Genomic DNA, 20,918 nt, shown 5'->3' with positions numbered 1-20,918 from the left:
GCATATGGATTGCTTATATTTACAGGTACATGGAATAAAAGCAAGATTATGCTAGTGCTTTATAAATCACAAGTTGAATCTCAACTGGGGCGGCACGTGGTACAATGGTTAGCACTGCTGTCTCAGTGTTGAAGTGGAAACTTTACTGCTTCTTGACTGTGATAGAAAAACTCAACAAAGTTCGTTCCGACAAAACAACTAGTATTTATTTACGAAAGACTGCATAGTTTTGGCTGAAAACTTGAGTTCAGAGAGCAGTTGGTACAACTTGCTAATTCCTCCTCAAGTCCGCAATTACACAAAGAATCAGTTCAGTATTTATACATCATTATCAGTTTGCGTGACCAGAGCTTATTCAGGAATTCGATCAGTAATAGAATCATAAGCGATATCATTAATCATGGCACAACTTGCTGACCTCCTAGAACTCTTTGTCTCATCATTCATATCCTTATCTTGCCCTTTGATGTAACAGAAGAAGGTCAGTGACTAAGTCATCCCTGACCTTATCTTGTTTTATTTACTCATACAGTCTTAAAGTTATGCGGAGTCAGCCTTGCTTATATTGTACCAAATAGCTAACCAATTTTCCCATCATGCTATTTCTTAGTTCGTACAACTTCACATCAGCACCAGGGACATGGGTTCGATTCCCGGCTTGGGTCACTGTCTGTGCGGAGTTTGCACGCTCTCCCCATGTATGTGTGGGTTTCCTCTGGGTGCTCCAATTTCCTCCCACAGTCCGAAAGACGTGCTGGTTAGTTGCATTGGCCGTGCTAAATTCTCCCTCCGTGTACCTGAACAGGCGCCGGAGTGTGGCGGTTAGGGGATTTTCAGTAACTTCATTGCAGTGTTAATGTAAGCCTACTTGGGACACGAAAATAAACTTTAAAAGCTGGAAAGATGTAAAGGCTGTAGTATTTCAATTATGAATAAAGGTTGGAAAAGTTATGATTGTTCCTTGGAGCAGAGATAGTTAACTATTGACTGAATGGAGGTTTTACGGGTGGTATAGGATTTTGAGAGAGAAAAACTGTTTCCTCTGACAAATGGGTCAAATAACCAGAAAGTTTAAAAGTTTGTTTATTAGTCACAAGTAAGGCTTACATTAACACTGCAATGAAATTTCCCCAGTTGTCACAGTATCTAACCAGCATGTCTTTTGGACTGGGAGAAACCGGAGCACCTAGAGGAAACCCATGCAGACTCCGGGAGAATGTGCAAACTCCACACAGACAGTGACCCGAGCCGGGAATTGAACCCGAGTCCTGGACACTGAAGCAGCAGTGCTAACCACTTTGCTCCCGTGCCGCCCTGGGCGGTCATAGGTTTAGAACCATTGGCAAAAGATAGAGATTTCACGAGCTTGTTAGATCTGGAGTGTTCTACCTGAGAGAGGGTGGAGACTGATGGCATAAATTTTAAGATGGACATTGCTGAAAAAGTTGTCATTTATCAAAGGTTTTCATCATGCATTTATTGGGAATATAACACAGGAATGCCAAATTTCAAGCAATTTATAATATGGGGGAAAGGATGCTGATCAGTTTGCAGATCAACTGGCCAAGGCATTGCTATGGAGAAAACAATTGAACTGTCCCCAAGCGTTCTTGAAAAAAAGCACAAAGCTTGAACATATTTCTTTTGTTTGCAGAGAACAGGTCCTGTGTATGAATATACATCACTTCTAGCAAGTGTTAATGATCCATGTTATGAGTTCAACCAACGAGCTTAAACTGATTGTTAGTGCACTCAGGAGAGTTCCACTGCCGTTGAATCGCGGAATCAATAACAACCAATTTAAGCCAATCAGTCAAACTCTTAAAGTAACACAAATAAAAGGAATATGTTCAAGTGTTGTCTTATTTTGGATAACCCAGGAGGTTGGGGGATTTAGGCTCGTTGCTTTCTCCATGACGATGCCTTGGTGAATTGCACCCTGCAGTATAAATTGCTGTGATTGTTTGTTTGAAATTCTTGTTTGCTCTGATGAGTGCAAGATGAAAAATCTGTCAACACGCGTCTCTCCATCAATATTCAAGTTCTACGCTACCAAGCGACTGATTTTAAGGCGAGTTGGGCAGGTACTTTGGAAACCTACAGGGTTATGTACAAACACGAGTAAGACTAAAGATTAATTGCATAGTGATTGTTTCATGCAGGTGGAGAACAATAGCTGGTGGTGCACTTGAGCACATATAAAGAGACACTTATTGAAACTGGCAGGAGGGGGTGTGGGGTGGTTGCTTGTAATGTCAATTTATAAATATCTTTCACCAGTTGGTGTTCCAGAATAGAACACAAGCATGACTGCTTTCTAAAAGCCAGATCTGCATGGCTGGCTAAATGGCCTTCTGTACTGCTTGCTAATATTTGAGTATTGTTGAAAAAAAAGATAGGCAGCATGCATGTCTCCTTTTTTTCAGCAATAATAGAGTTCTGTACTACCAAGTGACTATTTGCTTGTTATTTTAATTTTTTGCCCTGCTCTCATGCTGACCTCTGTCCTCGGCTTACTTTAGTGTTCCAATGAAGCTCAGCATAAGCTCAAACAACTTGTCTTTTGATTAGACACTGTACAGCCTTCTGGACTCTACATCAAGTCCATCAGGGGCATTGTCTCAAAACCTATGACCATCTCCCTTTTATAAATTCTTTTGCACTTCTGAAAATACCTTAAATGATAAGAGTGTGGGATTGAAGAGTGTAATTTCTGCCCCCATTTTTGTTTCCTTTTGGCATGTTTCGATCTTAGTCTTGTTTTTCTCTGTTTTTGCTTTCAGATGGCAGCCATTCATATCTCATGTTTCTTTTCTTGTCCCTTTCCCTCTCTCTTTGACCCTGCACTAGCAACTCTTCTGTAATTTAATCTCTACAGTCTTCCACCCTACCTCAAACCAAGTTGCAAAAATGCCTATTATTCTGAGGCATCCTTTGAAAACATTGCCATCGTTTGCAGCTACCATAACTCATAGAAATCCTACAGTGCAGGAGGAGGCCATTCGGCCCATCGAGTCTGCACCGACCACAATCCCACCCAGGCCCTGCCCCCACATATTTTACCCGCTAATCCCTCTAACCTACACATCCCAGGACTCTAAGGGGCAATTTTTTAAACCTAGCCAATCAACCTAACCCGCACATCTTTGGACTGTGGGAGGAAACCGGAGCACCCGGAGGAAACCCACGCAGACACGAGGAGAATGTGCAAACTCCACACAGACAGTGAATCTACATCTTTATCTCCTCAATGTTTAACTTGATCAGCAATTTCAATGCTGACTGTCATTTCTCACGAACTGCAACTTTTGAAAGCAGGGCATGCATGCTTCGTTGTCCCCGCCCCAAGTCTCGTAGCTCGACCCTGACAAATCCTTGTGAAGTTCCAACAGAAGTCCATTGTCTAGTTAATTTTGAGATCTCTATTCTGTTTCACCATGTCACCTTCTCCGTTACAATTGTAATCGCGACTCGTACATACCCCAGGTACCACTCTCTCCATCTCATTTCTCTCTGCCAATTCCAGTCACACCTGAATAGCCTTGTTTTCTTTCACCTTGCATTTTGCCTCTGCACTCAAACATGTTTTCTTTAGTTATGCTTCTATATTCCCCTTATCTTCACTGTGTTGATCTTTGCCCTCCATGTGGTAAAGTATCTTTCTGCATATAAGCATGATTGACAAAATTGTTTGAATTGTGTTGTAGTTAAACACCAAGGAATGGTTTATCTTTATAGTGGCTGCCACTTACAAAGCAAAAATATAACGCAACTTTAATGCCTGTTAATATCTGTGTATTGTGTATTTTTTCAATAGAAATTACATTTTGTTCACCCAAGCCACTTTAATGGATTGCTATTTCACTTTGCAGTTGACTTGTACTTCTAAGTGACAATCTTCCTTGTCTCATTGCTATAATTAGGTATGGCAATCCTTCCTACATGTGAATATGCAAGAACGTGTTTGCCAGCCATTTTGTTTAGTTCAATCAGTTTTGCTGTAACTTAAAATTGATTTTAAAGCTGGTAAATAAAGACACACATCTTGCGCTGAGCCTGTTGAATGCAATTAATTAAACTATTACCAGCTTTAATAAAGCCTTTGAAGAACATTTTCTTGCATTGCTCAACTCCAACACTGGCAGAGAGGATCAACAATTGTTTTGCCATAATTAAGGTAAATTCTATACCCTTTCAATGTTTAAGATTGTGGTACTTTGGCAGAATGCACTTAATGATTTACATATAATTGTATATACTTGATCATTTAATTCATTTGCTAGCAGTAACTACATTTTCAGAACACTAGTCACTCGAACAGTTTGCCTTGTGAAATGCTTCAAGCTCCATGTGTGAGCTTGATGGAAATAGGCTAATGTTGCGGCAGTTCCAGTGTGTTGGAGGGAAGTTCAAATAATTTTGTCGGGCCCATTGTTGCATGTTTATGGTATTGATCAATATCCTGTATAGTGTGACTGAGACAGTGCAGCAGTACATCCACTTGAAACAAAGCCAGGTTTGTTTTGAGGTGTCTGAGCAAATTGTCATGGCTTGTGTTGAAATCCTTTCCGCATCCTACCAGTTCAAACAATTGAACATTCATATGCTAATCGGATCGTGCTGCAGCTTTCAAGTAAAATCTGTTGACTATTGTGACTATACAGGATATTATGTTTATTTTTGCAATTTCACAGTAAATTTATAAGTGGATATTTTCTGCTTTGCTGGTAGCCATTTGGAGTGATGGTTAGCATTTTGTCACAAGATGACGTGCTTACTTGAGGCCTTTTAAGTAGACTTCAGCGTGTCTGTCAAATTGATGAGCACATCTGGTAAACTGTTAAAAGATGTAATTTCCTTTGAGGCTTCAAGACAGGAACAGTTGAGAAAGTTGCCATAGGATTCTATACTAAAAATAAAGTGCAGCAAAGGCCAAACGTCCATGTTCCATAAAGCCCGTGTCTGTCTAATAGTGTTCTAGCCCTCTTTTTGGTAGGCTGGTTCTCTTGCTTTTGGAAAGTACCAATCAGTACACATCAGTGACTGGCGAGTATGTCCAGTCCCAGAATTAGTGCACAATATATCTGCAGTGATGTCATGACCTGCTCCACTTAATGGATCTCCCACTTGTATGTTGTTTCACATGATAGGGTGGGGCCTTGGAATAAATGTGACAAGGATGCTTTTTGATTTGGACCAAGGCCCAGTTGGCATCTTTTGTGCAATTATTTAGACAGCAGCTGTTTGTAGTCCTTGGACCCAAAGGACTGGAAAACACTGCTCCTTACTTAGTTGGTCTTTGCCTAATTTTAGGGCAGCCTCTTTGCAATGTCATGAATTGGCCTTTACCTCCAGGCCCAGAAAAAACCTGAGGCTTCTAAGATTTCCAGTTAGAGGGAAGATGGGAGAAATACAACTAAACGTCCACTACATACAGTAAATCTGAAATTGAAAAGAGCTCAACTCCAACAATGCCATGTAAAACATTCCCTGCTTCTGGCCTCTGCTTTGTTACTTTGTGACCTGAATTTTCTCTCTCTTTGCTTTTCCCTCTCTCCTCTTCTCCTGTTCTTCTCCTCAGGTTCACAGAACCTGCCAGTGATGTTCTTTACTTTCTTTACACACACAGTGGCAGAACATAAGCCACTCATTCATTACAGTGGCCCCTGCAACCTGTTATACTCTTGCTCAGGCCATTAATTCAGTGATTCTTGCAATTCCTATCTACTGCATCCTCCGTACAAATTCATGTAATTAACTGTGACTCATGACTAAAGCTCTGCCTTCAAGCCTTTGGTTTCACTTCCTCATCACAATTCTAACAGTTGGATTAAATTCTGCTGAATCAGTTGCATTTGTTTCAGTCTGTGATGGGAAGAGGAGGAGTGCTTGAGCACTGTGCATGGAACATTTCATTTTTTCCTTATTTAATTTTGAGCTTTGGGGGGTCTTATTGTTTGTGTATGCAGGGTCTTTTTTTGGTTCCAGTCTCAGGATTCAGTCTTGTGGAGATGCCGGCATTGGACTGGGGTAGGCGCAGTAAGAAGTCTCACAATACCAGTTTAAAGTCCAACAGGTTTATTTGATAGCACAAGCTTTCGGAGCGCTGCTCCTTCATCAGGTGAGTGAAGAGTTGGGTTCACAAACAGGGGACATATAGGCACAGACTCAATTTACAAGGTAATGGTTGGAATGCGAGTCTTAACAGGTAATCAGGTCTTTACAGGTACAGATAATGCAAGTGGAGAGTGGGTTAAGTACAGGTTAAAGAGGTGTAAATTGTCTCAAGCTAGGACAGTTAGTGAGATTTTGCAAGCCTAGGCATGTCGTGGGGGGTTACAGATAGTGTGACATGAATCCTAGATCCCGGTTGAGGCTGTCCTCAATGTGCGGAACTTGGCTATCGGTTTTTGCTCTGCGATTCTACGTTGTCGCGAAGGCCGCCTTGGAGAAAGTTTACCCGAAGATCAGAGGCTGAATGCCCTTGACTGCTGAAGTGTTCCCCGACTGGAAAGGAACACTCCTGTCTGGTGATTGTTGATCAGTGTCCATTCATCCGTTGTAGTGTCTGCATGGTCTGGCCAATGTATCATGCCTCAGGACATCCTTTCCTACAGCGTATCAGGTAGACAATGTTGACCAAGTCGCAAGAGTATGTACTGTGTACCTGGTGGATGGTGTTCTCACGTGAGATGATGGCATCCATGTCGATGATCCAGCACGTCTTGCAGAGGTTGCTATGGCAGGGTAGTGTGGTGTCGTGGTCACTGTTCTCCTGAAGGCTGCGTAGTTTGCTGCGGACAATGGTCTGTTTGAGGTTGCGTGGTTGTTTGAAGGCAAGTAGTGGGGGAGTGGGGATGGCCTTGGCGAGATGTTTGTTGTCAAGGACATGTTGAAGGCTCTGGAGATGATGTCGTAGCTTCTCTGTTCTGGGGAAATACTGGACGACGAAGGGTACTCTCTCTGTGTTCCGTGTTTGTCGTCTGAGGAGGTTGGTGCGGTTTTTTGCTGTGGCGCGTCGGAACTGTCGATCAGTCAGTACTGGAGAATGTACATAATGTAATTTATTTAATGGACTTCAGTTGGGAAGTTCTGAAATGGGGTGCTTTGCATGTGCAGGCAGGGCTGGGAGTTCTTCCAGTATGTCAACACTGCTGACGGAGAGAAGTATTGAGTAAGTATGCAGGACTTCTAGTTCAGATGGGGAAATTGTACCAGATACAGATTAGCATTCCTTGTATTGTCATGTTTTGGTGGAAGCGCTCCTAATTGCTTCTGTGCCAGATTTAGAGAGAGATTTTAAGATTTTTGGCAAATCATCAAATACTAAGAAATCTCAATTATTTTGCTATTTAAAATTGTAATTTTAAGTTGCATCCTGTAATGGGAGAAAACTATTGCAGGAGGCATGTCGAGGATGAAAGCTCACTGGGTTAGTACTTGAAATTTACTCTTGCCTGAGTCTGGATCTTAATATTTCATCTGGTTACCTGAAGCAAAACATCTATTCTGACACACATCAATTTGGGGCTATTTAGGGGAAGTAAAATTTTTTAAAAGCGTGAGGCTCCGCTTGAGTCTCTACTAAATTATTTCATTTTTTTTCATGTACATTATTGGTTTAATATGCAACTTGTGCCTCAAGTCCCATTTAATAGGGATTGTAAAGGAAAATAAAGTGCTGCCTAGTTTACCAATAACTCAAGTTGATTTTGTTATGTAATTTTGATATTTATTGTGGCTGGCTGCTGCACTGACACTTGGAACATTTTGTGACTGAGCTACTGTAGTTGGTTTGTTTACTTGTGTCAATGTGGAACTGGAGAACGACTATAAATGAAACTGTATTAAGTGCATAATAAAATTTCCCCTTGGTGTCCAAAGATGTGCAGGTTACTGGGGTAAATACATGGGGTTGTGAAGATAGGGTCTGGATGGGATGCTCTGTTGGTGTTGATGCAGACTTGATAGGCCCCTTCTGAACTGTAGGGATTTTATGATTCATTCAGAGGGTTTTGGAATTCTCGAAGAAGTATAGAAAGATATGTTGGCAGGGTGAGTTGAGGAAAGGTGGGAGCATCAACCCTGTTGCAAACCTTTGGGCTGAATCACCTGTTTGTGTTGTGAAACTTGTAGTCAATCAACTTCATTATTCAAACCTATCATTTGTTCCTTTTTTTTCTCTTGTATTCCATAATCAATATGGGGAGATTCTGGCCATCAGTTGAAAATTGGCCAAAAATATGAGAGCTTTCGAGAATTTCTCATAGTATCGGTAATTAAGTTTTACTTTTAGGCTACACAAAAATGCTGTATATTCTGGTGCAACATGAGCCATGTGCCTGGTATGGAATCTGTTCACCTGGTGCACTATTTGAAGAGAAGGGGAGGTACCCTGATTCTTGTCCTTTCCCTCAAACAACATCAAAAGACGATCTTAACATTTTTGTTGTGCAGTAATTTAGACAGTTTGTGACCTGCAGCAGTACGTTATGCAATTCCCAAGGTTTTTCCTGATAAATTGCACTGAAAAGAAGAGAAATGCTTTGCTGGCAATGTATGAAATTTTGTTATGGCTACTTTCTGCTTAGTTCTGAAAGAGGCAAGCGTGTCGAACTGTAATCAGCCTAAATTCAGTATGGTAAGGAAGGCTGAATGGTGGATTCCAATACTAAAATTCTGTACAAAAGTCCAGAGAAGTCTATATTATGTAGTCAGGAACACCTGAAAAGAATAAACAAGTTGCCTGAATACATTTGTTCTGCTTCCTGTGGAAATGAACTAATGGACCCAAGACCAGTTTTACATATTTGTGAGGCAACTGTGTCCCTCTTTATCTCCTGATCTCTCTGGCCCATTCAGTAACTGTAGCATCAGCTAATGACTCTGATCTGATGACTAAGGATAATTTCTCCGTGTTTAGTTGGGAGAAAGGGGGCAGCATGTTGTCTTGCCTCACTTAACTTTGCACTTGACAGCAACATGGTGAGGCAGGGAACTTGGCTTATTGATGCACAGTAAGATTATAAATTTGTTGATTAGAAGTTCTAATTGTGAAGTTGGTGCTCCGTCTATTTTAACTAATGTGGGTCTAGATTTGACTTGTTGCAGCATGTTGTTTTCCCCTGAGTTTTCTTTTTATGGCTTTCAAATCCATTGTTAAAAGCAGCTTGTGCCCCCTCTAACCTCACCACCATGCATCTGCTAGCATAGAAATTAAAATATGCAAAATTTTGTCTAAGCAGTCTTTCAAGACATTTTAGCCTTTCATAACTCTCCAAAATTACTTTTGTTTTCTTTATTGAAGGATATTGCCCAGAATCAGAATCCACTCTAGCGCTGGATCTCTGCCAGCTAATTAGTTGAAATGGCTGTTATGAACAGCTTTCGCCCGGAGTAGCAGCTGTTGAATTGGGTATATCGGGACTGGAGATCTAGGAACAAATATCCTGTTCAGCAATTGCCCTACTGACACACATAGTGGGATCTGTGCCAGCAAATGCAGTGCTCAGTGTTGGAAAAAAAAGTCTCCTTCACCTTGGGTGAAAAAGATTTTTTGTTTGCAAATCTTAAAACATGTAACTGCGACAGTGATGAATATGGAATTGTTCTGCACAAATGCATGTCACCATCCACTATAATAATTGGCCATAAAAATGCAATAATACTGAATTTAATATGCTGAACTGTTACGTAAGGAGTAGTCTCTTTTTAGTTTCCAGATGCAACAAGTCTATAAGAGGAATCATTTAAAAAAAAACATTTCCCCCATGGGATGGGATTTGTGTTTGGAGAATGTATCCTCATTTTCTTCATTATGCCTTGCCTATGTCTGCCTTATTGGCTTTTAAAGGAGCGTTGCTACCTTTCTGTTAGATCAAGCAGTGATGTCTATATCATATTTATAGCCAAAGAGGGAGAAAAAGATTGTATTTGTTTTCTGACACACTTGTCAATATTTTGGCCTAATTTTCTTCCCTGCACCTCCTCCCACCTTAATCCTTGCTCGCATTTGATTCCATCCTCTGCCCAAGTGGCTATCCTTCACATGAGCCAGTGCAATGATTTGTCCAGTGTGCTCAAACATGCAGTTTTCTTGATTTAAAAAAAAATGGTTATTTATGTACTAGGAGCTATTATAACTGGACAAAGTTTTCATGTATGCTCTGACACTTTGTTGTGGATTTGTATTTGATGGATTTGTTCTTTTTAATTTTGCATTTATTTTGAGTTTTCCACCATGGCCTGCAGATGAGATGGCTGAAATTATTTAGCTACTCCATGTAGCCTGACATCTTGTTTATAATGGGTTATACAAAGCAGGCAAGCCATCACAAAATCCGAGTCCTCATTTATGGTGAAACCTCAACACGGCGGCCCTACCACTGTGCTCATTCTGTCGAGTACTCTGATTTCCACATCTGTTGTTTTAAGTAAAACCATTTGAGGTGAAAAATATCATTTAAATGTGCGTAACACCAAAAAAGCTTACCTTTTTAACCCATGTCTGATTTTCAAAGAGAATAAGACTGCTTTTCAGTGGGCTAGAACAACAAAGCAGGGTGAAACCATTGTGTTGGATTTGCTTTTGCCTTCGTGTTGCATCATATTCCCCCTCCCCCACCTTGTCAGCATAAAAGTGGGAGTTCCCTTTATTGATTTAGCCACTGATTCACAATCTGACTGGCCTGAATGAACATAGTTAGTATTCATATTTGACCACGCTGCACTCCTGTCTGAGTGGATAGTTTAATGAACTGTTCATATAATGTAGACGTGTTACAGCTACTTTTTCTCTTGCCTCTTGTCGATTAGCTACCTATTTGTCGGTTGACTAAATGACTGAATGTGTGTGTGTGGCATTCACATGATTAAGTCAGCAGTGCGATTCATGCACTTGAATTATGGTTGTATAATACATTTCCACTTCGTTGAACAAGTCCATTAGATTATTGCTTTGTTTAGTTTATAAATGAGCCGAAGCTTGCTTGGTTGTAACTTTAAGCTGCTAACTCTTTAAATGAATGATGTGCTGATTGAACTGCTGGAGCTTTTGTTTAAAACTGACTTTTTTTTAATAAATGCCCCTTGTATTTTAAAATAGCTTGTGCATGGATCAATTTTAGAATTCTAAAGCAGACAAGGGTAACTGGGACAACTTCATGAATATTGAATCATAATGTAAGAGTTACAATACTGGACTATAGTAAGAAGCCTAGACTAAATAATCCAGTGAAAATTAGTTTACCTCCCACCATGGTAATTTGAGTGGCAGTTTTTTTTATGAAGGTGGTGTGGAAATAAAAAATTAGAATCAGTAAATGTAATCATTGTGCTGTCAGATTGTCGTAAACCTTCTTTTATGGAAGGAAACTTGCCTACCGTAACTGGTCTGACCTACGTGTGCCTGTAGGCCCAGCCCAACACAGTTCCTGAAAACAACCTTCGACATACCCTGGGTCCATGCCAGTGACCCCCATAGTGTGGGAATGAATTAGTTCAAAACTGTAAATTTATGTAGATTTTATTTAGTGCGTCTGTTCTGACTTTGAATCATGTTGCACGAGTTACTGGAGCTTTTCGTCATAGTGGTGAATTTTAAGTAATTGAATCACCGTGGGAAAAATTTATGCTACACTTCTTGGGTAAGGGCATCTCCTGTTACGTTGTCAAATTGTCCTCAATTGATAACGTGCATCTCTTGAGTCAGTGGATTTGAGCCCACCTTCAAAGGTAGAGCAATTAATTGAGGCTGACACAGCTTTATTGAAGTGATGTTTCAGAAAATAGTAAACGGCGAGGGAGCAGTGCAAGCGGTAACCAATTGCTTGCTTATCTGCTCCCCAGCTCTACACTTCCTCTCGACCTCTGCATTTGTCCTGTCACTTAACTGCCCACACACCCACAGCACTGTACATGTTTCCCTTTCAATTCCTGTATCTCTCCCCATTCCACCTGCTCCCCACCTTTTTTATTCCAACCCACCACCTTGTTCTGTAGGACTTGAACCTTATGTTTGGCCACATGTTCTCTGTTCTATCATCTTTTCCCATTGGGTATCCATTCTTTTCCTCAAAGTGGTATTCCAGTACCTAGTTCAAGTGGTAATTCTTGTGTGAACTTAGGAAGTTGGTGCCTGCATGTTACTTCAGCTTAAAAGTACACCATACTGAAGTTGAGTCTTTGTTTATGCACGTTTACCAACAATGAGTAGAACAAATGTGTAGAACCAAATTAGAATTCTCCAATTTCTGATGTTTAGCTGTGTATTTATCTGATGCATCAAGGCTAGTCAGACTTCCCTCGAAAGTAGAAACCAAGTCGGCAGAGCCCTACCAATCATTGGTCGCTTTGAGAAAGCTGAATTTGTAGAATGAATCTTCAGAAATAGCATTTTAGCAAGCCTGGCTTTGGTCACAATGTTGTCAAATCTGAGTCACCAATCGTTTTGGTGAATACTCACCTGAAGAAGGGGCTTGGAGCTCTGAAAGCTTGTGTGGCATTTGCTACCAAATAAACCTGTTGGACTTTAACCTGGTGTTGTTAAACTTCTTACTGGAGTGTATCTGTCCAGGGTAGAGTCCATAATGTGTCAGCCACATTTCAAAAGACATAATCCTCTTATTGAGGGTTCATTCTCCCATCCAACAGTGCCATACTCCATACCAAAGGTACTGAATACTGTGATTCAGATTACCATTATAATTGCACATCCTATCTGTTATTTGACTAAGTATCTCGCATAGACTTGCTGTTTACTGTTAAGATAGTAAAGTGTGCTGTAATAGAAATGTTAGTGCATAATTTCATTCTGACAACTTTTTGCCAAAGTTAAAGATTCTTGCAGTAAGCAGCTAATGTGTATCTTAACAGTGGATTGATATTGTAGTTAAAATTGGAATGATGGGACTGATCTTTGCAGACAAATTTGTGTACAGTGCATTTCTTGATGTGCACACTAAATTACAAGATTGTTCATGAGTTGGGTTTAGGATTGGTCTGATTTGCTAGTAACACTGAATGCCTCCAACAGCATACTGTAAGGGCACTTTGTGATCCATATGTTTTAAGAATAAAACTTTCAGGTTGGGGTTGAAGTTTTAAAAATAAGCCAATGGAATCACCTGATGTGCGAGATTGATGAACAGACTTGGTGATCGAAATTTAAAGGGTGGCCTTTGTTTATTCACTGGAGTCCGAGTTGGAAGTTTGAAAATGCTGAACAATGGGTAAACCCTTTGATCCTGGCATAGATAAGATTGTGATGTGAAGATCTCCACAGTTGTCTTCATGAGGGCATAAATTATTCCTGTAATTTCCCAGATCAAAGGTTTGAAAGCACAGGCTAAACAAGGGAAGATCTTAAAAGTATTATGCTTCTTTAGGTGAATGGGCAGGTTTAAAATGGGAGGCAATTAGTTAAAGTCTCTCTCCAGGACATCCCAGGTGTACCAGAGACAGATTGCAGAGAGGCAGTCATTTGTTTTGGGTTTATTTTTCTGATTTTTCTCGGGCAGGCAGGAAGAGAAAACTGCCAGCAGGGTCAGCTTGGAACCTAAGAGAAGCCAGTGGTGTCTGCTGGAAGCCAAAATGAGGTGCATAGAGGTTATTAGGAACTAGGGGTATTTATGAATTGGAGTCACTAAGCAGTTTGCTTCACACTACCGCTGGGAGGGAGAAACAGGAATTGCCCCAATTCTACCTGCTTTCTATTTTTCTGTCTCCATCCTCCCACCCCTCCAAACCTCCATCCCTCCATCCTAATGTTATTAAGGCATAATCCCATGGGAATGCAATTTTATTCCCATTGCTTACTAACCATCATTTTTTATTTTGCAACTTCTAATTGGATCTCCATCCTATTTCCTTCAAATTTTCCTGAGCTCTCTTCCAGGGGAGTGTTTGTTTCAGGGCTGGTAAAATGGGTTAGAGCTTGCATCTTTCACTGTGCTCTTCATAGGCAGAGGGGCCCATGCTTGGAATGTAAAGTCTAAATGCACGAGGAATTAATAACATCAGATCTTCCTGGTAAAGCTGGCGGAAGAGATCGATCGACACTAGAATAATCGCAGACAAAGTGAGCTCTGGGAGTCTTAAGTGGCAGACTTGGAAACTGAGAAGAGTCAGACTAAATTCCTGTGGCACACTTGGCTTTGATCCAGGAGAAGATCCTGAGGATCCTTAAAATCATGTAATGAATAGAGGAACATTTGGGTGGAATTAAAAACAGAACAGGAAGTGGCCTGTTGAGATTTTGGGTTTCAAGTTATAAGGGTTCACAAAACATGTTGTGTATTTTGTTTAATTCTTGTGCAGTTTTTTTTCTGGTTTAAAACATGAAGTTTTGTGGTGCAGTTACTTTCAATTAATAACTGGGAGTTTGAATTTCTTTTTAAAAGTTAATAGTCTTGGGAGAATTGCACCATGCATATTCATTAGTGTGCAATTGCAATTCTCCAGTCACGAGTTGAAATCCATTACCATCTGAACAACAGCTTGCTTCACACTGCTGGAAGGGAGGAACAGAAATTGCGCAATTCCACCTGCTTTATAGTATTTTGTCTATCTTCATTCCTCCCTCTCTCTCTCTCTCTCTCTCTTCTCTCCCCCCCCCCCCCCCCCCACCCCAACTGATGCTATTAAGGTATAGTCCCAGGTGAATGCAATTTTATTCCCATTGCTTAGTAACCATCCTTTTTTACTCTGCTACTTCTAATTGGATCACCGTTTTATTGCCTTCAAATTCTCCTGAGCTCTCTTCCAGGAGTTTGTTTCAGGACTGGTAAAATGAGTTAGAGCTTATATTTTTCACAGTGCTCTTCATAGGCAGTTATAGTTGCATGTTTCGTGCTTTGGATGAGTGTCTTCCTGCTATTCCTGTCCTAAAGAGAGCATGGACATCAGATCCTTTCCCCTCTTCTCCCCACCAATATAGCAAAATAAGTTCCCTTATCCATGGACAATACTTATCAGACATCTGTGATTCTGTTGTTATTTCTTGAAAGGGCTTGCTAACTCTATAATATCAAGCAAGGGAGAACTGGATGGAATTCCACTGTGTAAAAGCATCCTACTGCTGTCCTAGTTACTAGCTGTGGCTCAGTTGATAGCGCATTTGCCTCCCAGTCAGATGATTGTGGGTTCAAGTCCCACCCCAGAAGCAAAAAAAGCATGATTTGCTGCACTGATGGTGCCATTTTTCAGATGAGACATTAAATTGAAGCACTCTGTCCCTTTGGTGTGAATGCTTAAAAAAATAATTCTGCGATACTCTTTTGGAGACTTGCACACTAGGCCAAATATTTGTCCTTCATTCAACATCTGCAAAAATGCATTATTTGGTCGTTATCATGCTTCTGTTTGTGGGAATTTGCTGTGTGTAACTTAGGCTGCTGTATTTTCTACATTAAAATAATAACTAGACTTCAATATTACTTTATTGGCTTTAGAACATCCTTTGATTGTGGAAGGTGCAAAATAAATACTTGTCTTTGTTTCAAGGACATACACGAGAATATGGAGTGAAATCATAGAAACCCTACAGTGCAGAAGGAGGCCATTCAGCCCATCGAGTCTGCACCGACCACAATCCCACCCAGGCCCTACCCCCACATATTTACCCGCTAATCCCTCTAACCTACGCATCTCAGGACTCTAAGGGGCAATTTTTAACCTGGCCAATCAACCTAACCCGCACATCTTTGGACTGTGGGAGGAAACCGGAGCACCCGGAGGAAACCCACGCAGACACGAGGAGAATGTGCAAACTCCACACAGACAGTGACCCGAGCCGGGAATCGAACCCAGGACCCTGGAGCTGTGAAGCAGCAGTGCTAACCACTGTGCTACCGTGCCGCCCGTTATCAGAGTGCTGCATAATACTATATTGCACCATTGTACTATCAGCCTTGTCCAGATGTGCAAGATGTACAGCTTTCATCAAATGATTAATGTACAATATGATAACATGATTTCTGTACTGGTGGCTCCATGTTGTCATTAAATACTGACTGTGAGTGATATGTAATTCTGTTAAATTGTTCTTGTACATGTTAACATAGTTAAATGCTCTTTTACTGTGGGTGGCCGGGTGCGTATGCTTACGTTTATAGATAGATGCTGTTTTAATTGTTCAATGGAGAACGAATGAAAAATGTGTCCACTTTCCTTTGGGGCAAGAGAAGCAAATTGCCTCCACTCCCTTTTTACCAAAAGCTATTTGCTGTCTCTGCCAGGTGGTATTTTTGGTTTAGAGGGTTATTCAACTATCTAGCTTTCTTTGGCATTTGTCTTCAGTTACAGAAAAGTTCATCTGTAAGTTGATCTAGCCCTGCATCCCTCCACATTGCTCATATATGATCTCCTGTACATCGCTGATATTGTTGATGGCCATGCCTTCAGCTGCATAGTCCTAGGCCTGTAATTGCCCTCCCTAAATCTCTCAGTTCAGACACTTGAGATAACATACTTACCTGTCCTTGTATTGTTGTCACATTTTGCCTGATGACACTCTTGTAAAGTGCCTTTGAATATTTTGTGAGGCACAAATGAAAATTGTTGTGAAATGAGATTAATTTTTGTTCTTTATTAATTCACTGGCCCAGCCAACATCAGGACTGTTCCGTGCTTAGGGTCTTAATTTTAATTTGTTTACAAACGTGCTGTACCTGTGTCTGACCTCTTCAAAGTATTAATTGGTGGAAGGAGCAATAAAAGTCTTAAATGTACCCAATAACATTGGAGATCCATAGCATTGTTGCCACTCGAGGTGGGCCAGTGGTTCCCTGGCTTGTGAACGTAGTGATCAGTGTTCCCTTTAAGACCCAATGCCGGCATCTCCACATCGTGCCTTTAAGGTGTGTGAGTGGAAGTGTCTGCATAGCAACCTGTAATATACTACCCAGGCAATAAACAAGCCGTGCACAAAAAAGAAAAATTGGGGGATCGTTTCTGGTGATGGTTAGTACCTTTTCTGCAGTTTTACTGTATAAATGTGGCAAAATCGTACGGAATCTTGCTCGCGTTGAGCATAGTTTCAGTGATCAGAAAATTGTGTTTCTGCCCATACTGTGGCTTTATTACTATTACTGAGCTGAATGTGCTCCTCAGGACAGGTTGAGAAGATTTGAGAGGGAAATGATTGGGAAATTCAAATCAACACGACCAGCATGCTGCTGATGAAGTTGTGTGTATTACTGTATGTTTGTATTTTTTCAAAGTAGCCTTTTTTTTAAAAAGTAGACCATGTAGCTTTATTAAACTATCAAATATAAGCTAAATGTTCGATCTGGGCTGCTTCTGTACATATTCTAACACTGGTGGCACCCAGTTACTGGGTTCCGTGAAGCAACAGTTTCATTGGGGCAGATAGCGGCAGGCATTTTCTTTTTACTGCCTTCCTCAGCACTTGGTTCTGTGTGGTACTTCCAGTGATGAAATAAATTGACTGTAGATGGAATACCTGAGCAATCCTGGAGAGGCAGGGGTCGTGTTCAGTTACAAGCAGTGTGTGCAGAACGCCAAAATTAAGTAAGGCTGGTACCTTTTTGGGTGTAAACATGAGAGCTGGCACTTAAGCCATACTTTAAGCAATTGGCATTTTTTTATTCCCGAAACTACAGTGCCTGGCAATGCATCTAGGTTCCTGGTATTAGATGGCTAATTCATTAATACGTGTATTTAGGCCAAATGCATGGAGATTCATTAAAAGTTTGCCTTGGGTATCTAATAGACATGGAATGCCAAATCTTTAATTCCACTCTCTTCTCATTGCAGGTTACCAGGTGAGGTCTACAATGGGATCAATGGTATGTCGAGTGAAAGTGGTCCAGGGAAGAGACTAAGAAAATTACCAGCGATGGGGGATGGCCTAGAAAGCACACAAATGTCTTCAACACAGTCACAAGCCCAGCCCCAACAACCAAGTAATGCTGTCGGCAATCCACCCCCTCCTGAAACATCCAACCCTAACCGATCCAAACGGTTGACGAATCAGCTGCAGTTCCTGTCAAAAGTGCTCCTGAAGACGATATGGAAACATCAGTTTGCTTGGCCTTTCCAGCAGCCTGTGGATGCTGTGAAGCTAAACCTGCCTGTAAGTTGCCTGCTTTCCTTTTGAATTGACCCATTCACTTTATTTTTACCAGTGAAAGTTTACAGAAAAATCTGAAATTATCAAATTTAAACTTATTTATTGCACCCTTTCCCACTTCTGTCCATCACCCGTGCATGTTCCCTGCTCACAGGCTTTTCCCTCTGCAAAATGAGAATAAGCCACTTTGATCTATCCTGCCGTTGATTCTTGTTTCCTCACCCATAATCAGCCCAGCCATACCTCCTGCCTTGCAAGGGAAGTACCTAGTGTCCAATGCCTTTCCCAATGGCTGATGAAGAACACAAAATTGCACTACAATTTTCTGATGTTAGAAGATGACAAGTAGAGGCTTGGTGCTTCATGACACGATGAGTTTCCCAGGTGACTTTTATGCGCATTGCAACTGGCTCAAGATTGACATCAGCCGAAGTTTCCCCATTACTGAGTTTGCCTAGAGAGGATGAATGCAATCTTAGAAATTTGATTTTTTAAAAAGAAATAAACCCTGATGAATTTTCTTCTGGTGGTCAATTTCTGGTCAGTGATTTGTTGAATTATGACTACATTCTGGTACCTCACCCAGCCAGCCATTTTGAGTGCGCTTTGGTATCTACAACTTGACCACATGCCCAAATAGAGACATGGGCTTGGGGGAGGGGGTACCTTTCCCTTCCTCCATGTGAAATCCACATTCTGCAGCAGTCACTGAATAGTCAGCAAATATTGGAAGTCCTTGATCGGTGATTTGAGGCTAATTGTAATAGCCCCACAGCTCCAATTAAAATTAAACCTATTAAGTGTCAGTTTGTCTTGACAGAGAAGGCAAGAGTACATCTTCAACCTCTCTTTTACACCAATCTGAGATCCCTACCTGCTTCAAGAAGATGACCATCATCATGGTACCTTAATGTCCAGTGGTTCTGACATCCATCATTATGAAGTGCTTCGAAAGGCACAAATCAATTACTGCCTCCCAGACTGCCTGGATCCACTACAGTTCGCCTATTGCTGCAACAGGTCCACAGCAGACGCCATCTCCCTGGCCCTATACTCAACCCGGGAACACCTAGATAACAAAGATACCTATGTCAGACTCATATTCATAGACTACAGCTCAGTCTTTAACACCATTATTCCTACGAGACTCATCATCAAACTTCGTGGCCTGGGGCTCGGCTCCTCCCTCTGCAACTGCATCCTAGACTTCCTAACCCACAGACCGTAACCAGCAAGAGTAGGCAACAACACCACCTCCACGATCATCCTCAACATCAGTGCTCTGCAAGGCTGTGTCCTCAGCCCCTTATTATACCCCTTAAAACGCTGTTGACTGTATGGCCAAATTCCCCTCTGACTTGATTTTCAAGTTTGCTGATGATGCCACTATTTTGGGTTGGATCTCAAACAAAGACGAGACACAGGAAAGAGAGAATCTGGTGAACTGGTGTGACGACAACAACAATCTCTCCCTCAACGTCTAACAAAATGAAGGAGATAGTCAATGACTTCATGAAGCATAGTGGAGGGCATGTCCCTGTCTACATCAACGGGGACGAAGTAGAAATGGTCGAGAGCTTGGTTTTGGGTGTCCAGATCAGCAACAACCTGTCCTAGTCCCTCCAAACTGAAGCAATAGTTAAGAAAGCCCACCAATGCCTCTACTTTTTCAGGAGACTAAGGACATTTGGCATGCCCACTACAACTCTCTCCAACTTCTACAGATGGACCATAGAAAGCATTCTTTCCAGTTGTATCACAGCTTGGTATGGCTCCTGCTGTGTCCAAGACCGCAATAAACGACAAAGGGTCATGAATGAAATCCAGTCCATCACTCAAACCAGCCTCCAATCCATTGACAGTCTACATTTCCTGCTGCCTCAAAAGCAGCCAACATAATCAAGCAATCCCGACATTCTCTCTTCCACCTTCTTCCATCGGGAAAAAGATACAAAAGTCTGAGGTCATGTACCGACTGACTCAAGAACAGCTTCTTCCCTGCTGCCATCAGACTTTTGAATGGACCTACCTCGCATTAAGTTGATCTTTCTCTACAACATCCTAGCTATAATTGTAACACTACATTCTGCACTCTCTCATTTCCTCCTTTATGTACGGTATGCTTCGTCTGTATAGCTCAAGAAACGATACTTTTTACTATATACTTGTGACAATAAATCAAAAAGCTTCAGCCCATGATTCCACTTGTAGTATTGAGGCATTGTTGCATTATTGGAAACGCTGTCTTCAGTTGAGATGGTTAAACATAAAAGATTGCATTGTACTAGTCGAAGACCAGAGTTTCTCCGGTGTCCTGTAATCAAATGTTAACCGGTCACACTTCGCAACTTGTGGGACGTAACAAATGGATTGCCGTATTTTCCTGCATAACAGCGGCTGCAATTCAAAAGTAATAGCTTGAAGATGTACAAAGGCAAGAATCTTCATAGTTCCAGTATAATAACCCAATTTAGGACCTCAAAGAAATTTAAAACTCTTAAAAAGATGCATTACTAAAGTTTCTCCACTACTGGCTGTTGAGATGGATTGTGATCTGGGTAGGGTGACTTATGCTGCATCACCTTGATGGAGTTAAAAGTTTGGCTCATTCACCACATGGCAAGCTCATGAGCCCGAGCAGCAATGCAAGGCAAGCATGTATGTGTCTTTCTCGGATGAATTATTTTATGCTTGTGCAAGCCATGTAGGGGAGAAGCTTAGTACGGTCGCCTGCAAGGTTGTGGTGGGGGTGGGTGTGGAATAGGAATGGACAAGGATGTTATTTTAGAAATAAGCTTTCCTGCTGCTGAGAACAAACACCTTTTCA

General features: G+C 41.3%; 1 protein-coding gene across 9 annotated transcripts in view; it reads left to right on the top strand.

Annotated features, from left to right (window-relative positions):
• The window catches only part of LOC144507677 (bromodomain-containing protein 4-like), a 171,027-nt gene that overhangs the window by 35,953 nt on the left and 114,156 nt on the right, over positions 1–20,918 (top strand). For all 9 annotated transcript variants that reach the window (XM_078234851.1, XM_078234852.1, XM_078234854.1 and 6 more), the window contains one exon: positions 17,776–18,094. In XM_078234851.1, coding sequence (XP_078090977.1) covers positions 17,810–18,094 — 285 coding nt within the window. In that variant the 5' untranslated portion in view covers positions 17,776–17,809. The remainder of the gene's footprint in view (positions 1–17,775; positions 18,095–20,918) is intronic.

The sequence above is a fragment of the Mustelus asterias genome, chromosome 19 (genome assembly GCF_964213995.1).
Source record: "Mustelus asterias chromosome 19, sMusAst1.hap1.1, whole genome shotgun sequence".
Taxonomy (NCBI): Eukaryota; Metazoa; Chordata; class Chondrichthyes; order Carcharhiniformes; family Triakidae; genus Mustelus; species Mustelus asterias.
Note: the sequence above shows the minus strand (reverse complement) of the source record. Positions and strands in the feature narration are given on the sequence as shown.